We start from the raw sequence: 27,959 nt of genomic DNA, 5'->3' as shown, positions 1-27,959 counted from the left end.
TCAGCACCTGCACCAACAAGCCACGTACTGGAATAGATCTAAATGGATCCTGGCATGAAGTGGCCACTGCTTACAGAGGACCCCTGAGGAGTTGGGGCGAGCTGACGGTTGACCCCAGGGGCATCCCACAGCGCAACCGGGCTGAAGTGCACCTCAAGCCAGGGCTTCCAACACCAATACTTACCAATTCCAAAGGAGGGTGGGTCCAGCTGAGGAAGGAGGGTGTGGGGGGTGTGTTGTTACAGTGAAAACGGAACAAAAGCTAAAATTTCTAAACACACATGCTGGGTTGAAACAACGCAAACAAGCAAAAGCGTTGTTAACCCCAAAATGTGCATCTAAAGGAACAAAAGTGTACATTACCAAAACACGGGCTGGTGGGAAAGCAACTAAAAACAAGCGAAAGCCTTGTTAACCACAAAATATGCGCACAGAAATAAAAACTTTTTTTTTTTTTTAAAGGAACAAAAGGGAACATTAACACCATCGGTGCAGGCGTCAGCCAGCCCTCCCTGGTGCGGGTCACGACCGGTGGCCAATGCCAGGGGAGAAGTTTGAAAAATCGTGCATCGCACCAGAAGATTTTTTTTTATTTAAAACCCTCTCAGGAGACCCAGAAGAGCTTCCGTCTCTCCCCCCGCTCCTCTGTGATGTCAGCGCTCCATAAGGCACGCTGATATCACACTTTGTTTTCCCCACTGGAGCAGGAAGCAGCAAGTAAGGCTGTTCCAGTGGGAAAAACGGGCCTGAAAGTGCCACTTCACCGTTCGGGGAAGGCCTCGTTTGAAAGAGGAGATTCTCAAAAGGAAACTGACAGGGGGTCACCCGTGAGCAGAGATGACCCCCCACAGGGGTCATTTTGTTTTTTAAATAGCTCTAGGTTTTCCCTGGGGGCCACATACTCCAAATGACGCATCTCAACTGTAGCTTTTAGGCAGCAATAAAAAAGTCAAGCTAACTTTTGTTATACTGTTTTTGCTAGAAAAGGATCTGACTTGTCTAGTGGCAGTTTTGATGCCATAAAGTAGGGCAGAAAGTTTATATGCCTACTGCAAAGATAAAATCTGTATTTTATGTGAATAGCTGAGTGGATTAGTAAAGCCAGCCATTACCTGCGCTATAATACAAATGAAATGTATCTTTGAGGGGGGCTATGGAGAGATGAAGGGCACTTTTCCTCGGTAGTACGGAGGGAATCTGAGGAGGTGGTCATGGGAGTGGGAGCACCAATAATGATTGCTGGACTGTGCGCCAGAGGAGCTAAAGACTGACGATTGGTATGTGACAAAGGTGAAGTAATTGAGAGAACGTGCTGAATGAGCGAAGATGTGAAGGTAAGGTGACCTTTACTGTTGCACGCATCACACACCCACCAGCAATTTTGTGACTGTCTACGTAGGCTAGTGTTTTAGAGCAACAGCTTAGCCAGTAGCAAAGATGGCGTCTCGTTGGATGACTGCTGCTAAAGCCCTAACTCAGGTTACAGAGGACAGCTCTGATGTAGGATCAGAGACTGAGACAGCAGATACTGAGACAACATCTGAGGGATATGACAGTGGCGCAGACTCTGGAAGTGATTTTTCAGTTGGATTCCCATCCGACAACTTCTCTTCTAGTGATTCTGAGGGAGGCGATGAGGACAATCCTGCTGTCCCTTCGCAAGCACAGTCTGTGCAGTGGGACAACAGCGGGTTAGCCTAACCCAGAGAGCAGGTGCATGCAACGGCAAGCACAGAGAGAGTGCTCTCTTGGGAGCTTCCCAATTTAGTTCAGCCCCAAATTTCACACCCAAATCGTACTGTGGAGACATCAAAATTATCTATCACAAAACAACCTGGTTTTGTAAGGCAGGCACCTGCGTTTTTGGTCCTGGGCTCAGAGGCAATATAGGGACGCCTACCAAACAGACATTTCTGGACACTAGACACCTGAGGGAGTCCACAGAGGTGTGGCTTGAATTGATTCCCCAACGTTTTCTTACCCAGAATACCTTGCAAAGGTGAAAAGTTGAATAAAAACTATTTGTTCTTGCATTTCTGTCACAAACTACAGGGATATGCTGGGATCCACAAAATTCCTACCATCCAGTGTTTCTCCACCTGCCCTGATAAAAACACTACCCCACTTGAGTGCCTGTACCTAGTGCCTGTGTCCGGAATGGATCACCCCAGGGTCAACAGTTACCCTCATGTAAGGACTAACATTGGCCAATGTGTGATCCATTCCGGACACAGGCACTAGGCCTATCCACACAAGTGAGGTACCGTTTTTAATCAGGAGACTTGGAGGAATGCTGGGTGGAAGGAAGTTTGTGGCTCCTCCCAGATTCCAGAACTTTGCAGCACCGAAATCTGAGAGAAACATGTTTTTTTTTTTTGCCAAATTGAGGTTTGCAAAGGACTCTGGGTAACAGAACCTGGTGAGAGTCCCACAGGTCACTCCATCATGGACTCCCCTAGGTGCTTAGTTTTAAAAAACACACAGGTTTGGTAGGTTTTCCTGGGTGCCGGCAGAGCAAGAGGCCAAAATCCACAGCTAGGCAATTTGCAAAAAAACACAATCAGATTTCAATGTACAAATGTGGTGTGCCCATGTTGCGTTTCCTGTTGCGGGCACTAGGCCTACCCATACAAGTGAGGTACCATTTTAATCGGAAGACTCGTGGGAACACAGAATAGAAGAACACATGTTATTGCCCCTTGTCTTTCTCTATTTGTTTTGCTTCCAAATGTAAGACAGTGTGTAAAAAAGAAGTCTATTTGAGAAATGCCCTTTAATTCACATGCTAGTATAGGGACCCCAGAATTCAGAGATGTGCAAATAACCACTGCTTCAACACCTTATCTTGTGCCCATTTTGGAAATATAAAGGTTTCCTTGATACATATTTTTCAATCTCTATATTTCACCAAATGAATTGCTGTATAACCGGTTTATAATGAAAACCCATTGCAAGGTGCAGCTCATTTATTGGCTCTGAATACCTAGGGTTCTTGATGAACCTACAAGCCCTATATATCCCCACAACCAGAAGAGTCCAACAGATGTAACAGTATATTGCTTTTAAAAATCTGCCACAGCTGGAAAAAGTTACAGAAGAAAACGCGGACAGAAATGGCTCTTTTTTCCACCTCATTTTCAATATTTATTTTTATTTCAGCTATTACTTTCTGTAGGAAAACCTTGAGGGATCTACATAAATATTTAGCTTTCTGGGATCCAGCATTGGTTTCACATCCATATCTGTCATTAACTGGAAGGAGGCTGAAAGCACAAAAGAAATTGTAAAAATGGGGTATGTCCCAGTAAAATGCAAAAATTGTGCTGAAAAATTTGGTTTTCTGATTCAAGTCTGCCTGTTCCTGAAAGCTGGTGCCGCGTAGGCTCTCATTATTCTAACAAGACTACTGGATTTTGAGCAGCAGAATCGCCTGCTGTGTGGGAGACTGAGTCTGAACCCACTACAGATGACGCCAGACGCCCTACTCCGGGTTTTGCTCTGGCTAACTAGCAGTGTCTCTTTCCTACTCAAGAGCAGGGATGATTGGGCAGCCGAGCGCATGACATAGTTAATTTCTCAGGGAAATCGTGGTCACTCAGGTCTCATCCATTTCTCTCAGTTACATTAGTCTCACATACACAATGACAAACAGAGGCAATATAGGTTTCAATAAGGTTTTAATGAAGCAACTGCATCTTAGATAGCAAAGCATGTACTGCAATAACCAGGGTGACACAGCATGACAAGATTAGAATTGTGACAAGGAGAGTGAAGCACAGAAATAACACTACCATATTGTTACTAGAGTCAATAGACTAATTCCTACCTAGGCTATAATAAAGCACAGCATGTTAAGCTCTAGTTCTGCCCTACAGGTTCCGCTGGGAAGTCATCTTCTCCCATACCTGAGCAAAGGTCTGAAGGCTGCATAAGCAGCTGTAGCGAAGCAAACAGCATACAGTTGTGGTTCTCTGCCTGAAATCTCCTTCTAATGTGTAAGGGACAAGGAAGTGTTTTTATAATAAAACAGCTGATGTTCTAAGAAAATGTCACTACGCAAGGAGGTGTGTTTTTCTATGAATGTCGGAGACAAAACTCTTACCACGTTCACCGGCAACCGGTTGCTGCAGCCTTGAAAGTAGTATAGAGTGAAGAAGAAATTAATGTTTAAGAAAGTAGCGCTAATCTAAGCAAAAACAACTAGATAGAAAAAAAAACAAGCCCGCAAAAGTGGCAATTGTAAGAATAATAAATGAAGCTGAATAAGGTTAAAGTGCACAGCGGCAGGCCTAGTATGCTAAAATAACGTACATGGAGCTATAACTAAAACGGCTACACAACAGTGGAAAGATGGTGATTTTAGAACCGCAAACTCTTTGTTTATGTCACTTACAGGGAAAATAAACACATGCTTTCTTCTGCAGCCCTTTTCCCCACCCTCCATTTTTCTGAAAAAGAAACACAAACTTTTTGCTGTATTTTGGCTAATTTATTGGTCTCCTCCAGTGGAACCTTTAGAATCCCTAGGATGTTGGGAAAAAAAGGACAGAAATTTGCCATGGATAGCTTATGCGGACAAAAAGTTATGACGGCCTAAGCTCGAACTACCCCAAATAGTCACAAATGGGCCCAGCAGCTAAGGGATTAACAAAACACAAGCTGGTTGGAAAGCAAAAATAAAACAAGCATTTGCAATGCAATAGGTCTTGCATTTGCTTGAATTAGAGCTATTGGCGTTGTAAATGCATAACAGGACTTTTCTTGCCACATAAATGGTCAACCATGCCGCAAAATTTGGTCCTCTCTGCCACATAATTCCAGTGACTCTTCATATAACTTAAAGCACTTCCATTTTCCTTCTTCCTCTAGCTGCAGCAAAAAATGAAAATATTGCCATTATTTATTTGATTTACACTATAAATCCCCCCTCCAATCTAATGTGGGGACCCAGGGATGACTGAAAGAAAGAACAAGTCATGCTGAACATTTTGATAGTGGTCCCATTGTCCTAGGACCACCACATTGTGCGCTATGGGCAAAAATGTTTTGCAAAAGGATTGCCCCGCAAAGCATTATGGGGTGTGTCTCTGACTGCAGCGAATATTGTAGTATCTTGACTGCAATGCTCTGAACAGGTCCTAGAGGGCACCACAATAAAAATAGCATTTATAAAAAACATGGCCATGTAACCATATAGTCACCCCCTAGAGAGCATAACCACATAAAAACAGAATGGCTGAACGTAATGCAGTGTAACCATATATTTAGCCCCTAGAGGGTGTTGTCCATTACACATTTTCAGGCCTGGCAGGCTTACTAGAATAATATTACAAAACAAGGCCCTTAAAGCACAAACTACTCGGAGCTGCGAAACAAAGGTTCTAGCCATGAGAGAACTTAAAAAGACACTCAATGGTGGGAGGGGTTATTCTTTTGCACCCCCCCAACCTTGTGTGGGGACCCAGAGATGACCTAGGCACACAGAGTGCGTTGTGCTGAACATTTTGATGCTGGTTCCATTGTCGTACACAGTGAATTATGGCCCGCAAAGTATGAAGGTGGGGCTGTATCATGGAAATGGGGGAAGGGTAGGATGTGATGGGTGAGATGGAACAGTTTCGGTATGTGGGAAAAGGGGAGAAGAAAGGACTAGAGAGCGAAGCAAGGATGAAGGAAAAGCAAGCATGTATGACTTGATAAAAACTCTTGTGATCGGCCTGCCATTAATGTGGTTCCAATGCACACCTTTGAGGTGGTGTTACCGTAGTGCATTGATGGCGAAAGATGCATAGTCGGTGCTGTGTAACAAAAGGCCCTGCCCTATATATTTTACACCGAATGCAGGTGTAGTGTTGTGTGACTGCAGTGCAAAGGACGTGTGGGACAGAATGTTTGTGAACACGTGGTGCATGGGTGGTGTTGTGATGCTACCCTTCAAACGTGCGGCTAAAGGGCTGGGTGAGAGGAAGTGGAAAGCTTCGCCAGTGGAGTGAGACATGAGCCTTGGACATGCTGGTGCTGGACGGGATAGCACTAAGCTTTCTCTAAGAACAAGCAAGCAAATTTCCCAGGTTCTCCCTGGTACTCTACCTTCTACAACTGAATTCATGGTTGGAGATCGTGAGAAGCAGTAGGAACAAGGATTTCGTGGCTAACCAAAGAAGTCAGTGAGCTACATACAACGAGGTACACGCTATGGAGCCATCAGCTCAAATGGGTGAGGATAGATGCAGGTGCACTTTATTGTTAAAAGGACGTGGGCTACCTTTGAAGTGATACTAAGGTAGAAAGGCACCACAACTCTAACAAGAGAGATAGACTTTCACAAATAACCGGGTAACTGTGATACTCAGAGTGGTCAATTCTGCCAGTTTACCTATCTGCTCTCTGCAGAAGGTAAGTGAGCTTGTTAACTTGCAGTCAGACTGATGAGTAACAATCTCTGTACAAGAAAGAGTGTGGCAGGTTATATTCCTTGTGAGAACACGTTCCAGAAACCCAGCTAGGACTACGCTAATAACTATGTTGTATGTACAAGTATCAATTTCTCTGTGCTGCTTTTGATCTAGGGCTTCGCCTTACAAGGGATGCTGTCTATAATCGGTTTACGAGTAGACTGTGTACACAGCAACCTGTGGGACATTCAAAGTAGGCAATGATCTTGGACCATCGCTTCTTTCACCACATCTCCTGTTGCAGCACCAAGGCAGAGCAACTGTATCACACTCAGAGCTTTTAACAGTGAGTCACTGTGCACCTGCACTAATACAATTTTCAAATGTAAGTATTTTCACCACTCTGCGGTTTCACAATACCTTTAATAGAACAGCACCAGTATTTTTAAGTAGCAAATATGTACTCTAGGTTACTGATCATACATATTCCACTGCAAACCGTTATAGGTTTTTCAGGGCCCTTTACTATGCCACAAAAATATATTTAAGAACATGGTTCTCATCTCCCAGACAGACTATACCTCAAAGCGTGTCTGCAACTCATATGGAGTATTTAGCTACAAAGTCCCCCCGGAGTACTTAGCTACAAAGTCCCCTGGAGGGGCCATGATATAAGAAACATGTTCCATTCAAATAGAATTTGAAAAAGTAAAGTGTGATTAAAAGGGGAGTGTCAGTAGTGCCAGCCCTGCAGACCAGCAAGGAGAAGGACTATTGCCGATGCACTCCAATGCCTTAAGAGATGTGACGCAGCCCTCCTATTTCAGAAAACATTGGAATTAATTGTCAGGAAAACATGGGTGAAGCTAATGTTTTTGCCAAGATAGATAACTTAGGCAGAGTCATTGCCCTAGGCTCCATGTATACAGCAAACATTGCTGGAGTACAGGAGTCACTCCTGAAAAATCACATTGGATTTCAGTGGCAATTGGAATTTGCCAAAGTTTCCAGCCTCCCCCCTTCTCATCAAAAACCCTACCTCACAAAAGCAGGGATACCCAAGGATCAATCATCTCACCTTTGCTTTTCAACATCTACATGATACAATTACCAGAACCGATCAATGATTTTTATCTCACATGCTATAACTATGCAGAGGACTCACAAATACTACTTAAATTAGAATGCCCCAAAAACATTGAAAACTCACTAATCTTCTATTGCCTCAAAGCCGTTGATCAGTGGATGACTTGGAGCCATCTCAAACTAAATGTCTCCAAAACAGAAATACTCGTATGCGGTGACTGGAAAATCTATGACCCATTGTGCGCCCGGCCAGACGATTTTGGACCACCTCTTCAATTATCCAAGGATGTTAAAAACCTTGGAATCACCATGGACTCCAAGTTAACAATGAATGCCCAAATGGACAAATTAGCACAAACAAGCTTCTTCACCTTGAAGACTCTACGACACATCTTCCCCCACCTCGGATTTCCACACAAGTTGCAAGCTACTATCTTGCTTGTACTATCAAAACTGGATTATGCCAATGGCCTCTACCATGGATCATCTCTATTATGAAAAACCTACTCCACAGCCAGGCTACTATTACATGTAAAGCCACAAGCCCACATCTCCCCTGCCTTCAGAGCACTACACTGGTTACCCGTTGCAAGAAGATGCACCTTCAAGCTACTTTGTATCACCCACAAAGCTATACATGGAACAGGACAGCTTTTTAATCAGAAACAAAATAACCAAATATATTCAACAAAGAAACCTCCGCTCAAGATTGGCACCCCCCCCCCCTTAAAACACCACCATACAAGAAAAAAAACTATAGGTGGTACATCCTTCTACGTTCAAGCAGCCAAACTATGGAATTCATTACCCCCTAACTATAAGAGCCACAGATAACTATCTTGTCTTCAGAAAACTACTCAAGAGTTGGTTCTTTCCTTCATAACCACCATTTTCAAACAGCTATGGACTGCATATGCCTATGTTGATAAATATTTTTTTATCTGATTATGTGTATATTTCTAGTTATGTATAGTTCTTTAGAAAATATATGTATCACTACTATGTCATAACAAACTACACACATACTCTTTAAACCTGTTTAACTAATGTATATTTGTTCATGGTTCAAATATGTATGTACATATATGCATGTATATATATATACACATGTGGTGTGTATGTTATTCTATGCTTAACATGTTCATAGGTCATTGCGCAGCTCGTAGATAAGTTGTTATATTAGATACTTATAAATCCATGCTCTCATTTTATATCACACTTTGTCTACCCATCACCATATGTCATGCCTCTATCAATCTATCCTCCATTCCCACTCGGACTCATCCCAAATCCATTCTACTACTTTCATCTCCTAAATAACCCTGCCTAAGCTCTTCCCTCATCTTCCACATCTAACTCACCCAAACCTCACTTTACTACCATCTCCCAAACAACCCTACTAAATTCTCCCTCATTTATCTCACCTTTAACTCATCCAGAACTCCTCATGCTACTATGATCTCCCTAACCCTTTCTACAGAATCTTCCCTCCTCCATCCCCCTTTACTCATCCAAAGCCTAAATCCTATTACCATAAACTCCCAATTAACACTTCTGGATTCTTCCCTCCTCCACCCCTCCATTACTCCAGTCAATCCAACTAACAAACTCACATATCTGCGGGTCAAATAAACTCATAATAATACTAAAACTGTATTCATATTTCCCACCACTAATTCCTTTTGGGTTCCGAAGGAGGGTGCTATTCGCCGAAAAGCGCTTCAATGCCTCATCAGAGGTAGTAAGCGTTATATAAATACTATTACAATACAAGTATGTATTTATCCCTATTGACAGGGATAACGCAAATGAGAGCCTTGCTGAGGAACTTGATAGGAGATAGTGGCCTTGCAGAACCCTGGTGACTAACTCAAGGAGTATACTTTCATATTGTATATGTTCCACAATGATTATTTCCTGCATCAAAGAGACCTTGCCGCTACTATCACAATGCTCAACATGGGGCTTGAGGGGTCAATTTCCCATCACTCACCCGTTCAGTTGTGCCTGAAATTATGTCATGTCTCATGAGTACATAAAGCAATTGAAAGGAACATATCTAAATACACAATGCCCCAAGGTAAGGACTAACTGCGAGATCATCTTCACGCCTAATTTGATTCGAATGGTGACTCCATCTCCTTGGGTCATATTGGGGGGGGGGCACGGACGACACTTTCCGCACTAAGAATAAATTATTAAGATATAAACAAGCTGTTTCAAAGTGCGAGGCCAGTGACAGGACAAGCCATTACTATATGAATTCATCATATGATCATACTAGAACAAAATAAATTTGATCTTAATGTGTTATTCATTTCCAGTGCTAATTACACCCTGTAACATATAACATGGCATCATCAATAACAAAGGGAAAATGCCACGTGGTTGGTTGTTGCTCAAATGAGGCTGAGTGGGGTGTAAATGGATCTACTCATCATTGCAAATGTTGCACAAGGTTCCTAACCACCCTACTACAATCACTGAAGCATTTGCAAGGTACTTTCATGATTTCCATAAGCTGTAGCGTTCAAATGAAGATACAATGAGAATTGGAGATGACTTTCTGGCAAATATCCTGCTACCTATCCTGGTCCTAGAAGGCAGAATCACTATAGAAGCAATAGAGCTATCAATGATCTCCAATATAGCAAAGCAGGAGTTTTAGCTCACACACTGAGGACGATTTTCCCAATCCTAATTCAGACTCAAGTGGGCTTTGTGCAAGAGGATTAGTAAAGAAATCATATGCAACCCCTCTCCAACATATTCTGGCAGACAAACAGTAAGGTGGAGAAAACTATAGCAATCTATGCCAAGAAGGATTTCAAATGGGTCGAGGAGGGCTGCCTCTTTAGGTAAACAAGCTTGCGACTGCTGGTATATTCTGGTATTTTTAGCACTTTCTACCCTTTTCACATTAACAGTATGAGCATTATGTTCTCCTTAACTATCCAACAAAAACGTTATTAGGCTTTAAAGACCATGTTGAAAAAATAGAACATATATCTTTACAAGTAATCGTGTTATAATGTACTTCAGCTATAGTTCTTTCCTATTCCATATAACAAGGTCACAAGGAAATCAATGGTTGGACGAGAAACTAGTTCCATTCGTTGCATATGGCTGGCTGAAGGTGCTAAGAGTTGAGTTTTTTATGTTTGAGACCCAGGATGAATGCCCAGATTTAATGAAGCAGCACACAGCAGTCATAAGGGTGAAAGAGTAAGTGAATATAGTGTATGCAATAGTTTTGAATGCTGTGAGAACAAAACAAAAAAAACGTTTTTCAGTCCTTGGTTGTTGTGTCACAACTTTTTTATCAGCTAGGTATTTCCAGTTTTTTTTGTAATTTCAATTAGTCAACAGATGTTCCAATTGGTACCACTAGTTCAAGAGGTCACACTGAAGGAGGGAGTTTTTTTTTTTTTTGGGTGGGGGGTAGGTTGTATGGAAGGGTGGGGAGAGGCCGGGGAGAGGGGGGTTGGTCGACGACTCTGCCAAGCTGCTTTATTGGCAAGAAGCAGTCTCCAAGTTCAGATGTCTTAAGGTTCAATCACATTTGTGAGCTTGAAAGAGTAAACACGGTCAGCAGGTTTCATATATTAAAGTGCAAAAGAGCGACTGAGTCCAGACGGCTTCTAGTGCTTTCACTCTTAAGTCTAGTTAGCAGCCATTAGCGTTGAATAACGAGGATACGTCCATAAGGACTAATCCTGCTGCTCCATCCAGATCTGTGTTGTTCTTGACGTCAGAGATGGAGGATAATGCTAAACCAGTACTACTTTCTGGTCTGAATTCTGCTGCAGAGGGGTCTATTTTGTTCAAAAGGATAAAGAGAATGATGCCTTTTCAAGAAGCGTACCTACACAACAGAGTGCTATATACCGATCTGTAGCTTGCAGGGTCCCCGTTATTTGCACGACTTCCTTAGTTGGCTTAATGCAAGGTGCTTTCAGGTGGCTCAAGAACTCTTGAGCTGATATGGACAGGTCGACAATAGTGAACAAGTTAACTATTGCAAGCAAGTAGCACACAGTACTGCCTATCTTTTCACCATCTTTATTCAACTGCTTCTGTAGGCCTTTTGTGTGCCCATCTTAAAACTGTAAACTTAGAATGTGGGTGAAAAATACAGGTTTGTCATCTACATCTAGTCAGAGAGACATATGATTGCAGTTATCAAAACAACAGTTCCAATAAGCACAAACGAGGCCCTTTATTTGAGAATTCCAAAATACATTGTATGCACATCAATAGGGAGTTTAGTGATTCCCCCAATCAGCATGATAACTTCAGGTGTCCTCTGGCTCCATACGTTCACATCTTAATATGGGTGGGTGTGTAATGATATATCACCAGCAACTAAATAAGTTTGAGACTATATTCCAAAAGTTACTTGCTTTATTAGCTTTCAATATTTAGGGTCTACACTGCAGCATAAAGACATTTTTGAAATCCTTTAGAAAATATGACTTACCCATGTAAGGTTCCCAATGTACAGTGCAATTCGCTTTCCTGTATAGGTGTACACAACGTTTGTCGAAGACCCTTTACCTACATCATCCCCAGACTGTGGCAGAGCATCCATGTAATCCCGATCCTCTGGAGCATCGCCATTGTTTGCAGGGGAGATAACATCTTCATACAAATCTAGCTGATCGTGTCCAACATACTCTGCTTCCTACAATGAAAGTGTCTTGAATTACTAATGAAATCATTAATTTCAAGTGGACATTCTCTTCACTATGTTAAAATTTCCAAGTCACATCAACAGAACAACCTCTCATTGGCCACCTCACAGAATTACATTAATTATTGTGTCCCACCAGCCTACATCTACTTAAAAAAAGCAAAGACAACCTTTGTTTAATCTACAAGAATTCGGGCATTACAATGAATTAAATAGGACAAATGGCTGCCAGAGAGAAAACATTTTTAATTAAGAACAGCACTCTATCGCATGTGCCTATTAAATGATCATTTTTATACTTTCAGTTAGTGTATAAAAGCAATGCTACTGAGAGCAATTAAAAAAAAAAAAAAAAAAAAAGAAGGAGATGCTCGTGGAAATATAACATACAAACATTGATATAGCGAAGATATAATAAACAGTTTTTTGTACATTTTTATACAATCCAAATAAGATATTTGCAAAAAAGGTGTGATCTTTCTTATTTTGACTTGTGCATAGAAGATAATTGTTGAATCTAATCAAAACATCTAGGTAAGAGGAAAAATTGCAGGTCAATTAGTATGAACAGTTAAAGTTTTGAGCTTGAGTGTTTCTTAGGGACAAACGTATTGCCTAAAAGAGGAATATGCTGAAAGACAGAGTTGCGGAAGAAAGAAGTGGGAATGTGGGGAAGAGAGTGGATTAGTCATTTGTTTCAAAGAGTGAACATGTCTAACTAAACCAATCTCTGACCAATCTGGAGAGTCTATGCTCTCAAAAATATGTTCAATTTGCTGCACTCCTAAACATCTCTCCAAATGAATAAGTCCCAAGACTTACACAATGTTTGCACACAACACTGTGGGCTTTTCAATGAGCAATGCGCACATCTTCTAATTTGTGCGTGAGGGGAAACAACGAGGTTTGATGGCCAAAGTCGTCACCCCAGAACTGTCATTTTAACACAATTACTAAAAGACTGAGGTAACATTCAAAATCATACCACATCAATACTGTAATACAATTCTGATACCATGCAGACACTTGAAGGAGAATCAGAATGATGGATTATACATTTTTCAAAGGTCGTAAGACAGCCTGACTTAAGGAATCAGTCTTCTTATGAGGAACAAATCAATCCACTTTGACCTCTGCTATTGGTTGATTCTAAGTGTGGGTAGGGCGGGGGATGTTCTGATGTTCACTAACAAACAACAGCAAAGAGTAATGGAGCAAACTGGAGCAAGTTTCTACTATGGAACAAGTCAATTAACTTCAGTAACAATTTTCTACTGCAGATTCCTCACCTTAGACTATACAGAGGCACCGGAAAGTCTTGAACAGTAACTCTGCATGCAGGTAGGTAGGTGGCATCATTCGGCACCACAGCATCTGCATTGGAAGGGATGTTGGCAGTACCTAGATAAGGGGCACCCGGGTGTGCTGACAGTTTCTTTTCTGACTGTTTCTGCACCAAAAACGCAGAGCTACATTACACTAAGTGTTTGACTAGTAAGCAGAATTTTATTAGGATGAAGTGCCAACTTTGCAGAATTGTGAGGATGGCAGGGTCAGTGAGGAATCTGCAATTAGATAAAGTCTCTACCAGAAAAAGAGTTACTGAAGTAAGTAACTTGTTTTTCTGATCAAGACTTCTAATTGCAAATTCTTCACTTTAGAATAAATATCCAAGCTAACCCTCTCCAGAGTTGGGTCTGCAAACTGCTCATACCACAAAATCCCAGATAACTGAACAGGCAAAAGTGCCCGTCTTGATGGACCAAACTGTTCAAGTAGTAGTGCTATGAGAACATGTGGAGGGATGCCCATTTGAGCAGTTTGGCAGATGTCCAGGACAGATACCTCGTGTGCAAACCAGTAGTAGCGGCTTGGCTCTGGTAGAATTGGCCCGCAAGCCTTTAGAAGGCTGCTTTTTAACTAACGCATAGCAGATCATGGTGCAGAGTACAAGAGGTTGAGAAATGGTCCATTTCTGACCAGCCTCGCCTTATCTCGCTCCAGTGAACCCAATGAAGAGCTGATTGTCTACCTGATGTTCTTTGGTGCAATCGATGTAGAAAGATCTCTTACGGCCCAGGCTAGGCGAAAAATGTTGGCAGTGTGATATCCTGGCCGACATGAAATTAAGTGATCACATTCAGCAGAAAAGAGGCACACAACTGAAGAACCAGTTTGTCTGGGTAAAAGCTGGTGTACGTATGGTTAAGTAAAAGGGCTAGAAGTGCACCTACCCTTGTGCCTAATGTTATGGTTACCAAGAAGGCCATCCTGAGAGTTAGAAGTCTGAGCAGACAACTATGCAGGGGTTCAAATGGTGAGCCAGTGAGACATGTTAGAATCAAATTAAGGCATGATGAAAAGGGGAGGAGGAAACAAATGTAGCAAGCCCTTAAAAAACCTTGTCACAACAGGTGAAAACAGTGAGGACTGGTCTGGTAACTGTAAAAAAGCAGCTATAGCTGAAAGGTAACCTTCAACGGTGCTTGTGGCAAGGCCATGCCAGACTAAGTACAGTATAGCAGAAAACATCCGATGGGCTTGGGGGGCAAGAGCGGGTCAACATGACTGGAGGAGACGCACTAAGTGACAAATTCTGAATAAAAACAGAAATTGCATACAAACTTTGCTGAGGAACGCTTGACTTTAAAGAGGGCATCACAGATCTCGGGAAGCAGGTCAAAGGCCTTCACCTGTTGCTGCTCAAACTCCACGTATGAAGGTGGAGTGTGCACAGGTTTCAGTATAGGATCCTGCACTGCTCTTGCAACAGAAAGTTCCGAAAAAGGCAGCCTGGTTCGAGATGCTTATAATTTAGAGGTCTGGATACCATCACCTGTATGCCCCATCCAGAGCCACTAGAATAACGTGGGCCTAGTCTGTCCTGATCTTTTGAGAACTCTGAGCAGAAGCGCTACTGGTGAAAAGCCACAAAGGAGCCCCAGGTTCCAGTTTAACCAGAACACATCTCCAAGCGAGAGCCGCATTGTAAACTCCAGTGCGCAGAAGAGCAAACATTGTGTGTTCTTGGCAGTGGCGAATAGATTAAGCCAATGTTCTCCCTAGAAGAGACCTTGCTCCACCTCCGGGTGCAGATGCCATTTGTTATCTGCAAGACATCAGTGGCTGAGTTTGTTTGTCCTGGCAGTCAGAGAGCCTGTCTAGAGCTGCACAATCAGAAAGACATCCTCGCTCCAGCCAAGTCCAGAGGTGGAGGGCCTGTTGGCATAGAGTATACGTCCCCACTCCACTGCTTTGTTGCAATATCACATGGGGGTAGTGCGGTCTGTGAACACCTGAACTAGACTTGCTTTGATGGATGGGAGGAAAGCTTTCAATGCCAAGTGAATTGCCATAAGGTCCAGAAGAAGGATGTGGAGCTGGGCGTCCGCTAGAAATCAGAGTTGGAGCTCCATCTATCCTATGTGACCACCTCACCCGAGAAGCAAAGCAAAGCATCGGTCACTGCTGTGAGCTTCCGGTGGGGGAAGAGAGGAATCTGCTGCATGTCCAATCATAGTCAGTAAGCTACCACTGCAGATTATTTGCAGTCTTCTTCGAAAGCTGGATCAGGTCAGAGATATTCCTTCTATGCTGCACTCACTGGTATTTCAGTTCCACTAAAGAGCCCACATGTGCCAATGGGTGTGCTCCACCAGCAAGGAGCAGGAGGCCATCAGACCAAAAGCCTCAGAATCAATCTCACCGAAATCCAGAATGGAGTTTCAAATATTAGGATCATGTCCTGGACTCTCCGCTCTGGAGGGTTGGCACAGAACTGCACGGTATTCAGAACAGCTCTGATGAAAGTGAGCATCTTAGACAAAATCAGGGGTGACTTTGGCACGTTGACAGTGAATCCTAGAGAATGCCGTAGTCTGAAGGTGGGTGACTAGTGCCTGGGGCGAGACTGTCTTCAGCAGCCAGTCAGAGGTAGGAAAAGGGAAATTCTGCAATGCTTTTCCTGTTCCTTGTGTGCTCCTCCACTATGAACGGAACACTTCATGCCAGACTTTAAGAAGGAAATTGTTTCAGCTGAACTAACCTGGTCCTTGGATCTGACCCTTAGTTGGCCTGAACTAATAACTTTCCCCCAGTCTAGCACAACCAGATGACAGAGAGTGTCACTTTGTGCTTTTTAGGTGACATAGCAACCTAAAAACTTGAAAAATACATGTGTCTGACTAATTGGAATTTTGTTGTTTTGGTGTCATTTTATTAATCAAAATGTGCTTTCATTTTGGTTGGGATTTTTCTTTTTTCTTGTACTGTGTTATCACCTTATTACTGTTTGAGTGCTGCAAAAATATTGTACCCATTGCCTCTAAGTGAAGTCTGAATGCTTTTGTGCCACGCTAACAGAGGGTTAAGAACAGGTTAAGAGGGGGAGAGGAACGGATTCTGGCGTAGCATCAGGGCAATGGTGATATAGGGCCCTGTAGAATTCCACAAAGGCCTCATGAATGTTGTGGTGGGAGTAGAACAACTTCCCACCAAGGCTGCGGAGGATGAACCTCTGCTGGCCTCTTAACGAGTCACTCCATTAAAGCACCTGGATTTGTCCCCACTGAGTGAGTGCGGGTCACATTTGAATTGCAGTCTAAGCACCACAGCCCCTCCAGCAGCGCTTCCCAATCATCCTGGAGTTGATGGTGGCGTGGTTGGAGTAGAATTATGGACATTACACCCCACTCCCCCAATTTGGGGTCTCCACATCAGTCAAGCTGTGGTGTATTGCATGCCTCTTGCAGATGATTGCATGTATACAAGTCCCTCAGAAAACCGCTTTAAAGGCCTCACATTCTGTAGCCGGGGAGGAGGTGAAGCCCTCATTATGCTTGAAGTAGTCTGTCATCTGATCTGCCTATGTGTTCCGAAAGGCAGGGTTCACCACATCGAGGGTTGAAGTCACCAAGTGGGAACAGGGGAAGACATCATGCCCCAAGACAAGACGAGCAGTATGGGATTGTGTTCTGAGCCCGTTCTACCTAGGAGGTAGCCAGAGGTGATGTCGAAGCAGAGGACAGTAAAGCACAATCTTCTGTCCAGGCGAACCGGAAGGTCATAAACTGAGGAGTTAAATGAGTAGCATTTGATCCTTGAGTAAAGGAAGGGCAATGAGTCCTGCACAAACCAATGAGCAAGCCATGAGGCCAGAATCTGAGCGCAGGCGACAGTCAGGCTAAAAAGGAGGGTTTAACAGTCTGGCCTTTTATTCAGAACACTGTTAAAATTACCTCCCTATGACTCCAGGGAGGTGTGGTCAATGTGCCAGTAAAGCAGAGAGCCCATGTCGGAAGTCAGTCTAGTTAGAGTTCGGAGGGTAAAATGTTAACTATTACAAAGGGGGAACCATTCAGGCGGTCCACCAGCAAGATAAATTTAACCTTGAGGTCCTTTAATGTCAATAGAACATGCAAGTGGGTGCCCATCCTTATCCATATCAGAGAACCACTAATAAAAATAGAATAGTTGGTGGTGTAGACCTGACCCCTCCATTGGTTTTAGAACCTATAGCATTTGGTACATGTCAAGTAGGATTCCTGTAGAAGTGGGATGTGTACCCCTTTCCAGTGAAGGAGGGAGTTGACTAATTTGTGTTTAGCTGGAAGAGGTCCTGCAAGCTCCCATGCAGGAGGAGATCCATGGTCCATTCACTTTTGCGTCTTGGCCCAGTGCCAGAGGGGTAGTGGGGAGGGAGGAGTGGCCAACTCCTGGAAACTGAAAACCATAACGTGGAAAGCTGGAACAGTCCCCAAAGTAAAAAAGGGGGAGGGTCAATAGGAGGGCACTTTGGCAGCACCAACAAGGGCCCCACCACAGTAAAGACCACCACACAGTGCCTCCTGACAAGGGGACAGTCATAAGGACCCTGCAGCCATGTAGTCGCTCCTCGTGGATGCTCCCCGTCCGGCAGAGACACAGACTATCCTCAAGGGATGGATGCCAGGAGGTCGCCGACTACAGGGCCTCTCAGAACAAGCTGGCCTAGTGTCCGATTACCTCAGCTTGTCCTCCCGGGCCTTCACTCAACCACTTCTCCAGGTCGGGCCCACCCTCCTGGGATAGAGGTCCACCCTTCAGGCCCAGACATGCAGCCTTTTGTTATGTAGCCTCCCCAAGGTATCCTCAGGAGAAAACACACTTGGTTGGGGGGTACTGGGGAGGGGTGTCAACCCTCCAAAGAACTACCCTTGGTCACTCCAGATCACAGCTCCACAGTTTTGCTGTGCTGGCCCACTGACCTTCCGTGAGGGTGGGCGACAGGGTCCGGTTTCAACCTGGAGTAGGACCAGTGAAGAGGTGGCAAGTTCCTCTGCCCTCCTGGTACCAGACTGCTGACTGACTGTAAGAGCAGCAGGCTGTGAGATGAGAGTAAAGCATCCACAGTGCTGTCCATGCCCACTACACTACATTTAAGTTTGTGTGCATGGCCACAGACCTATCAAATACCTTGTGGCAATGCAATCTTAACCCATACCCAACATGGCCACAGCCACTCATGGCCAAAGTATTATAGTATGCGGCAGTCACAGACAACAAGCTTCCAAGCTGCAGGACCGACACTGGCTACATTTGTGGAAATAGAGGACCCTTTCTGGATGACTGCAATGAGTTCCTGAAATTACTCAGAAGTGTCAATTCACAATGGAGCAATGTAAATACATGCACAGACAGTCCAACCCCACTAAACTTCACTATTATGATGGATTCTACACTGGATGTGTCACCTACGTCTAGAGCGCCACACTGCATCACATAATACATTGTTCAAACCTCTGCTTTCTCTAATCCCATTCTTCCTCTACCAGTGCAGTTTCTTCCTTCTATGGCATGCAAAAAAACCTGGCTACATAGTAAAAATGTGTTCCAAAAAAATGTGTGCTTTATTAAACATTCAAGTTATCTGTCTTTACATATGGTGACCCAGCTGGTAAGTAGACCTAAAGTAACCGATGCAAGACCTCTAAGGGTTATCTGAAAATGCAATATCAAAACTAAACAAATTTCATGGAAAGTGCCTAACGTGAAATATTGACATTCTTGGTTTCCTTGCTTGTCATCAAATCCCAAGGCCTTTAAGTTACTGGACTGCAGCACCTATTGTGCTATCCGCCACAGAGATACTGCAAACATGATAGCCGGCCTAGAACTGTAACCTGGCAGAGCAGTTTGCAGTTTTTAAACTGCAAATTTGACTTCTCAAAATAACCCATTTTGATGGGATTAAACCCTCCTCTGAAAGGTTCTGGGTAGGTGGAGATATTCTGTTCCTCTGACAAGATGATCACTTGGGATGTGCCCATGAACTTTTTTTTTTTTCTTTCTTCTTAAACAAGTTTAAACCTTGTGACAGGCACATATTACCTGACATCTAGACAGGGCCTTCCTTGGTTCACCTATTCAGACAGACAGCAATCCCAGTGGAAGAGAAGTGTCCCCAGAATTGTTTGAAGTGACCACAGAGGAGGTGTTGCTCATTTCCCTGGCCACACCTCTGGGTAGGCACGGGAAGTCTGCACCTTGGTTGTACGTATAGAGGTACATTTTTGGACTGTCTGTAGTAACTGATGCAAAAGTGGCACTTTTTCCTACTGGTCAGGAAACGGCCAGGAGTCAGCACCACCACCCACAGGCTAGTGCCAGTCATAAATATGGCACCCCTATGAACCCATTACTTGATCTGTGGAAAACCCAACAAGGACTGCAACTGCTGTTAGGACTTGTGAGGAGACCTGAAAAGCTGACCTACTCTCAGTCATATCCAGGATAAAAAGGTGTGGACTCCAAGGGTCAGCTGGCTGACTCCAGTTAAGCTACATGGGCAGAACAAGCTGCTAGAAGCCCCTTTTCCTGAGGAGTCCAGCAGAGCAGTTCAAACTAGGACTGTCCTGGACCTTGCTGGTTGCTTCTGTTGGAGTGACAGCTGGCCCCCTAACCCCCCCAGCAAAATAAACCTTTGGGCTCCAAAGACATCAGGAGAACCAGGACAAACCTCCCAAGTCAATCCGACAAAGGTGCATTGCTGGTGGGCTTAACAGATTCCTCCCGCTCTGAGCTTTTCCACAGCAGCCAATCCATTTCAGCTGTGCATAGGAGAATAGGCTTCTGGTCTTGGGGAGTCCTGTTCAGCTTCAGCTGACAGGCCAGCCCTGCAGGAGGAATCTGAGCTCTTAACGACCAAATGCAGAAATCTTTACCAGGTGAAAGCAACAAAAAGTATCCATCCGGCGAGGGACCTTCTTTTGGTGCATATTTTCAATTTTTAACAACAAAAGTCAATGTTGTTACCAGGACCTTGTCCTACAGCTATCCAGCTTCGTAGACTTCTCTCAGCCAATGCCAGCTGTCTTGGATTGTATGATAGAACACCACATGCGCGAAACACGCATGCCCGAACAATGCGGTCGGAACAACGAGCACGTTGTTTCCACGCATGCCTTTACCACACATGCCTTTGCCACAATTTTTCGTTGAAAAAGCATGCCTAGTAAAGGCATGTGTGGGAACGCCCTGTGTGGCTTTAGCATGCCAACCCCCTCACCTGCCCTAAAAATACTACCCGACCCCCACCCGCCCTAACACCACAACTACCCCGACCTCCCCACCTGCCCTAAAAATACTACCGACCTCCGCACCTGCCATTAAAATACTACCCGACCCCCCCACCCACCCTAAAAACACTACTACCCGACCCCTTACCCTAAAAGCAGAACTAGCTCGATCCCTTCACCCTAAAAACACAACTACCCGACCCCTCCTCACCCGCACTAAAAACACAACTACCCGGATAAACGCAAATACCCCGTCCCCCTCCTGCCCAAAAAAACAACTACCCAGACCCCCCCACCAGCACTGAAAACGTAACTCTTCAGACCCTTACCCACCATAAAAACACAACCCCCCATAAAAACACAACTACCCCGACCACTTCCATCTGCCCTAAAAACACTCCTACCCTGACCCCTACCCATCCCCACCTACCTGACCGTGTCCTCTCCCGATGAACCTCCCCCCCGCCCCCTTTTTCTCTGATGTAACCACGTGTGTGCATTGTTCAGCACATGTGTGGTTAAGGCAGAGAAACAGGGAGTCGTCGTTCTGGCAAGCGTAGTGATGCTTGTGTTGTAAACGACAGCATTGTTCCGGACGTTTCCCCTGTCTTGCCCTACTGAAGAGTTTTTACTTTAATTTCAGAGACTAGGTCAGAAGGTAAAACTTCAGACTCTGTTGAAACTGGTTTCTGTATCGGCCCACTGTTATGTCCATAACTAAAGTGTCACATATATCTAGAAGGTTTTCACTGCAGATAGAATGTGATGAAGTAGGAGAGAATGCTGTGGGGCTGGAGTGTATGACTCCAATAGGAGCGTTGCCAGCTAGCGAGCAGATGTGTTGGCCTTATTGGATTTATACTTATAAATAAGATTATAACTACCCATTTTGGAGTATTTACATAACAAGTTTTGGCGACGAGTTGGAAGGAGTCAAGCTACAGCAGCAAGGGAGCAAAGGCGCAACAGAGTTTGGCTTTCCAGTGAATTTTCAACCATCATAACGTTACGGGAGCCAGATAAACTGCTCAAGCACATGCTGGTTTCATCGGCGCAGTCACTGTATTTCTTTTAAGGGTCGCAAGTGCAAGCAGTTTGGTTTGCAATTTTTTATTAAAAGAGAGGAGAAACAAAGTAAGCGTGAGCACGAAGAAACTGAATTAGCGCGAGCAATAAATCGCATGCACAGCACAAAGAAGGTTGAGCACCATGATTAAAAGATAAAACTAATATTATTTATTACTTGCTGCGACAGTGCTTCGCAACTACCGGTTGGGGAGATTTGTTTGGAGTTACGTGGTATTGAGGAAGTGTGCACAGTATGTAGTCACTTTCTGCACGGACATGTCAACACTACCTGTGGAAACAAGCTTTTTTTATACTACTTGAGCGGCCATGTTGAAGTGCTGGGGATATTTTCAGAATCAGCACTGAGTTGTACCTTCAGTGATTGGCACACATGTTTAAATATTGATTCTGTTGCAGGTTATTGTAACAAGCACAGTCTTTTTGTTGCAACTATTTAACTATTAACAAGTTCATAATTCAAGCCAAGTACTAAAATGTGTGCTTCACAGACATTTTCTCTCCTCCTCTACAACCATTTTTAGGTTAATAAGGGGAACCCTTCATTAAGTGCCATGAACGGAGTACTTCTTGAATTATGTGGAGACTATTGAAGATGCAGAATTGACATCGGTCAAAAAAAACAAAAAAACAAAACAAAAATCTGTTACATTGTTTGGGACCTCAAGGTCTTAAAGTTTACAATTCTATGGAAAAGAAGGTTCGACAAGAGGATGACTCAAACATTTTCTTGCATACACTAGAGGACCTAAACAAATACTATTCCACATCAGTCTACACTGCTTTTGATAGGTTTAATTTCTTTAAAAGGAAACAAGGGAAAATGGAAACGATTGAATAGTATGTATCTGATCTTTAAAAAAATAATTTTTTTAAAAAACTTGCAATAATGCAGATTTGGGTCATTACATGATGAACTCATACGAGATCAAATAATGCATGTAAACAATGAACATATTCAAGAAAGGTTATGGGTGCACGGAGAGTCCCAATTAGAAGTTATTGCTTTAGTTAAAAAAGCTGAAATTTCTAGTGAGTGTGCAAGGGCTGTTACAAGTGAAATCAAAGATACACAGAACAGTATCATTAGCACAATCAAACATAACAAAAGAAGAGATATACACAAACATGACATTTTTTTTAAAAGATAGGTATAACGGGATAACTGAGAAAAAAATTCTACAGATGTGGGAGTAAGGAATAGGTAATGTATAGTAAAAAAATGTCCTGTGATTAATCAAACGTAGTGAATGTGGCATTTGGGGTCATTTTGACGAAGTTTGTAGACGAAGTAAGAGTTTCTATGATGAATAACGAATGTACCTCAAATTCAGAATCTGAGACATCGATGGAAGGTAATAGTTCAAAAAAACAGGATTGTGTATTAGGTATTGATAACTTGAACGATATTGAGGACATTTCAGAAACAAAATTGAAGGAGATCTTTGTGTTAAACATCTGAACATACAATCCAGGAACAAAACTGTTTATGAGGTGCGGAACTACTCGTGGTGGCTGATTCTGGCTCCCCGTTTACAATAATTGACAGGAAGTTGTGGGAGGAAAGATTAGTATGTGTTATTGGTGCATCCTTGAGTCCACCAGAACTTGTCTCTCCTGAAAGTTTTACTGGAGAGTCCATACCTATGATTGGTTACAGTAAAGTTACTTTTGAATTTAAGGGAAGAAAAACATTAGGTAAATTGTATGTTACTGAAGAGGACCCGGCAATGCTTGGATGGATGGATCAAAGAGCACCAAACATTATTCTGGATCCTAATAGTGAAGAACAAGTATGGGTGGTGTGTGAAAGCGAGGAGAATGGTGCCAAATTAAAGAACAATTCTGCTGAAGTGTTTTCTGGGAAAACTGGTGCTTTCAATGGTAACTCCCATAAAATATTAAAGAACGATGCTGTGCCAGAAGTACATAAATCTAGAAGCATGCCTTGGGTACTGAGAGAACAAGCGAATAAGGAACTGGAATCTCTTTTGAGAAAAGGCATGACCGAAGAAGTAGAGGCAACCTAGTGGATTTCTCTATTAGTGGTAGTTTGTAAAGCCAATGGGAAAATCTGGTTATTTACTGATTTGAGAGAATTAAACAACAACATCGTAGTGGAAATATTTCCTTTACCCAAGATAAATAAAATGCTTGCTATGACTAAGGGCATGAAATCTATAGATTTATCATCTGCGTACCATCAGATTAGGTTGCATGATGCTAGTAAAGATCTGACTGCGTTTATGACTTCTCATGGGTGATATGGTTATGTTCGCATACTGTTTGGTCTTGCCTCGGCTGCAGCAGTTTCAGAAGTTAATGCATAAACATTTCAAGAATATGGTGGGAGTAATTTACTTCCACTATGATATTTTGATTATGGGGGAGGATAAAGAATAACATGATATAAGAGTAGATAACTTTTTAATCAAATTACGAGAGAATGGATTAACAGCAGAATTTTCAAAGTGCCAATTTAAAATTACTTAGGGCATCAAATTACAGCTGAAGGTATCAAAAAAAAAAAAAAAAAAGGGAACTTACGATAGCTATAAGAGATACACCAGCACCTTGAGACAAAGATGAATTGAGATAATTTCTTGGGCAGGCAGAATTTTATGCTAAATTTGTTAGGAAATGTTCAGAAAAAACATTTAATATGAGGCAATTGTTAAAAGACAAGTGTAAATTTGTTTGGACAGAAATTCTCCAAGAGGATTTTGAAAACAAAAAAGCTGAAATATGTATTGCAGAGACTATCTGGATTTGATCCTAAACTTCCTTCTGTGGTAACTACAGATGCTAGTAATAAAGGCATTGGAGCAGTTTTAAGTCACAAAAATACTCATGGCAAGGAAGACACAACAGCTTTTGCTGCTAGGGCATTTTCACCTGCAGAGGAAAGATATTCTGTTACAGAAAAAGAAACCCTAACAGTAGTTTGGGGATTAGAAAATTTTAGATTTTTTTTGTGGGATCTCAATGTAGAGGAAAGACATGATCATAAACCCCTACTGATATTATTGTCCACAGAGGGTCTACTAAAAGCTATGCCTAGGATTGCAAAGATGTGCATTAAACTATTGTACTTTGGGTAGAAGCTGGTGTATTTACCCGGTATTTAAAACAAAATCACAGATAGTTTGAGCAGGATGCTTTTCCCCTCTTGAAAACAATTATGGCGATGGTGAAGAGGTAAGTGCGGCATAGACAGGAAGTAAGGATTGGAACGCTATCGGTAGCAAAGAGTGGATAGAGGCTAACAAATGATCAAGCATTAACATCTTTAAATAATAAAAATAAAAATAATAATAAATAATAATAATATTCATAATGGATGGCCAGAAAAAAGAAAAACTGGCTTGGAATTGAGAAACCTTTTTGAAATATGCAACAAGTTAACTGTAATTCAAAACAATATATTAAGAGGAGAGAATTTTGCCACCAAAAACAGTAATTATTAAAATACGGCATGAAGGGCATTTAGGTATAGTAAAGACAAAGAAAAAAGTTAAGGAGAGCTACTTGTGGCTGGGAATGGATGTAGAAATTGAAAGAATCATTAGGGATGTGACTCATGTATGAATGCCGATAAGTCTCTGGTTACTTTAAAAGCAATGTTACACCCCATTCCGTGTCCACAGATGGCATGGGAAATGATCGGTGTAGATATTATGGGTCCATCTGTTGAGGAAAATGAGAAATGGTATATAATAGTGGCCATTGATTACTTTTCTACATAGCCAGAAGTTAAATTCGTTAACAAGGCTAATTTTGGGATGGGTTGTTATTTTTGGATGAACTTTTTCAAAGAGAGGGACTACCAAAAAAGGTTATGGTGTACAATTCAAAAGTGAAGAAATAAGAATTTTGTTTTTGTTTTTAGCGGAATGGCATAGAACATAAATTGATTTCCATTCATCACCATAGAGAGATTTAATTGTGTCATCAAGAAATCTTTGCAACTGGCTAAATATAAAAGTCTAAATTGGAAGCCCAGTATTAAAAAAAAATATTTTTTTTTAAATGGATGTTTCGGACCACCCCAACCATTACCGGTCACGGTCCATTTACGATCATGAGGGTAAGGGTACGGGGATTAAAGAATTGCTCACCTTCTAAATAATAAACATTCAGAAAGCACAAATTGACTAAAGAGTATATGGACAAAAAGAAAGGACCAGAGGAGATTAATTTGAAGAAGGGTGAAGAAGTGATTGTCAAATTACCAGTTAAAGTAAAGATGGGAGAAAGCAAATATTCTCAACAAAGTTCTGTGGGTTGAAGTTTATAATAATTCTGCCAAATTAAGTGACCGTCGGATTTGGCACAGGAGTCGTTTTGTAAAATGTTAAGAGAAATTAATTTGATTATTTAAGGAAGAAAAAAATATTGCTGGTTAGAATCTTGTCAAAATAATGATAGTAACATGTTATCTAGGGAAGATTCTAGGGCTTGTGAAGAGGAAACTACTATCCAAGAGAATGTACGTACGTCAGCGGGAGATTAAACACATGATATGATGGGGAAAAAAATAATAGTAAACATGGTAGAGTTATCAAACGACCCATTTATTTGCAAGATTACATAACAAGTGAGACCATTTAGAGTTAGTATGTTTTCCTTATCTTATTTATGAAAATATGTAACTTAGGTTTTATTTATGTTTATAGTTATTTCTTGTCAATTTGTAAAAGAGGAGATGTGTTAGGTCCATAACTAAAGTGTTATGTGTATCTAGAAGTTTTTAACTGCAGATAGAATGTGATGTAGGAGAGAATGTTGTAGGGCTGGAATGCATGACTTGAATATGAGCGTTGCCAGCTGGCGAGCAGATGTGTTGGCCTTACTGGATTTATACTTATAAATAAAGAAGATTATAACTACCAGTTTTGGAGTATTTACTTAACACCCACGTACCTCATTGCACTCAACTTTAAACCATGACTAGGTCCCGGTTAAGCACAATCGGAGGACCACAGTGTGAACTTGAAGCTTTTTGTAGCTATGTATAAATTTAAAGTTTGAAAATTCATATCTCTGGTTACCCTTCATGAATGTTTGTTATATTGGTATCATTTTGTTAATTAAATTGTTATCTAGTTGCATAAACTGGGGGGAAAAAAAACGTTTTCCCATTTCTCTCCCACACAGAAAAATGTAATATGCACCCACAGCCAAACCACTGACTGTATTTACACTACGCTTGTCATGAAAGTGGAGCTTAACTCAGAAAGCATGCTTCGCAGTTTAGTGTGAATCTGTCCAGTTCTTTTTGATATGTATGAAAAAAAATATATATATATATTTTTTTTTTTTAATGGGCTGGTTGTGCTTGAAAGGCTTAACACTTTTGCAGATCTTTCTAAAAATTCTCAAAGTAAAGATCTCCGATATAATGAGAGAGCCTTCCTTACAGTCAGACTTTTCTGGTTCGCAGAATCAAAATCAGTCACGGACCGAATACTCTTACTGTACGCAAACAAAATTTATTTCTAATGGCAGTCATTTCACGACAAAAGGCACAGTCCTCAAAACACCCACTCTAGGTCTCGCCTTCGTATCCCATTAGCTTGGTCAATGCCTTTTGATGATGCTGTACACTACAGCATCATGGGACAAAATAAATGAAAGTGACAAAGCAAATACGTCTCACTCAGCTCTAAAAGGCTGAGTATTATCAATACTTTTTGATTGCTACCGACGTGTATTGATGGTGATCTTACAGTGGATTTTCGATTATTTTTTTTAAATCTAGAACTGTAGCCAATGCGTATGCACGTTTTAACGATGCGATGAATTGCTCCAGTGGTCCAAACACTTCTCTTCTATTTAGCAAATGCCCATTTTCCTACAACTGTGGGTCACCAGATAAGTTGTAGACCACTTTACCTCAAGTAAGCCCCTTGTTTCAAAAAGATAGGCAAACCCAACTGGGAAGCGCAAAGATCCAACTTTCAAAAGCAGTCTGTAGGAAGTTGGCTCTGTATGTGCTATTTCAAAGTAAGGAATAGCATGCACAGAGTCCAAGGGTTCCCCTTAGAGGTAAAATAGTGGTAAAAAGAGATAATACTAATGCTCTATTTTGTGGTAGTGTGGTCGAGCAGTAGGCTTATCCAAGGAGTAGTGTTAAGCATTTGT

The 27,959-nt window shown here is 42.2% G+C and overlaps 1 protein-coding gene across 8 annotated transcripts in view; it reads right to left on the bottom strand.

The window, feature by feature from the left end:
- The window catches only part of CPSF6 (cleavage and polyadenylation specific factor 6), a 532,852-nt gene that overhangs the window by 344,482 nt on the left and 160,411 nt on the right, over window positions 1-27,959 (bottom strand). For all 8 annotated transcript variants that reach the window (XM_069229589.1, XM_069229590.1, XM_069229588.1 and 5 more), the window contains exon 2: window positions 11,962-12,165. In XM_069229589.1, the coding sequence (XP_069085690.1) occupies window positions 11,962-12,072 (111 nt within the window). In that variant the 5' untranslated portion in view covers window positions 12,073-12,165. The remainder of the gene's footprint in view (window positions 1-11,961; window positions 12,166-27,959) is intronic.

The sequence above is a fragment of the Pleurodeles waltl genome, chromosome 4_1, assembly GCF_031143425.1.
Source record: "Pleurodeles waltl isolate 20211129_DDA chromosome 4_1, aPleWal1.hap1.20221129, whole genome shotgun sequence".
Lineage (NCBI taxonomy): Eukaryota > Metazoa > Chordata > Amphibia > Caudata > Salamandridae > Pleurodeles > Pleurodeles waltl.
Note: the sequence above shows the minus strand (reverse complement) of the source record. Positions and strands in the feature narration are given on the sequence as shown.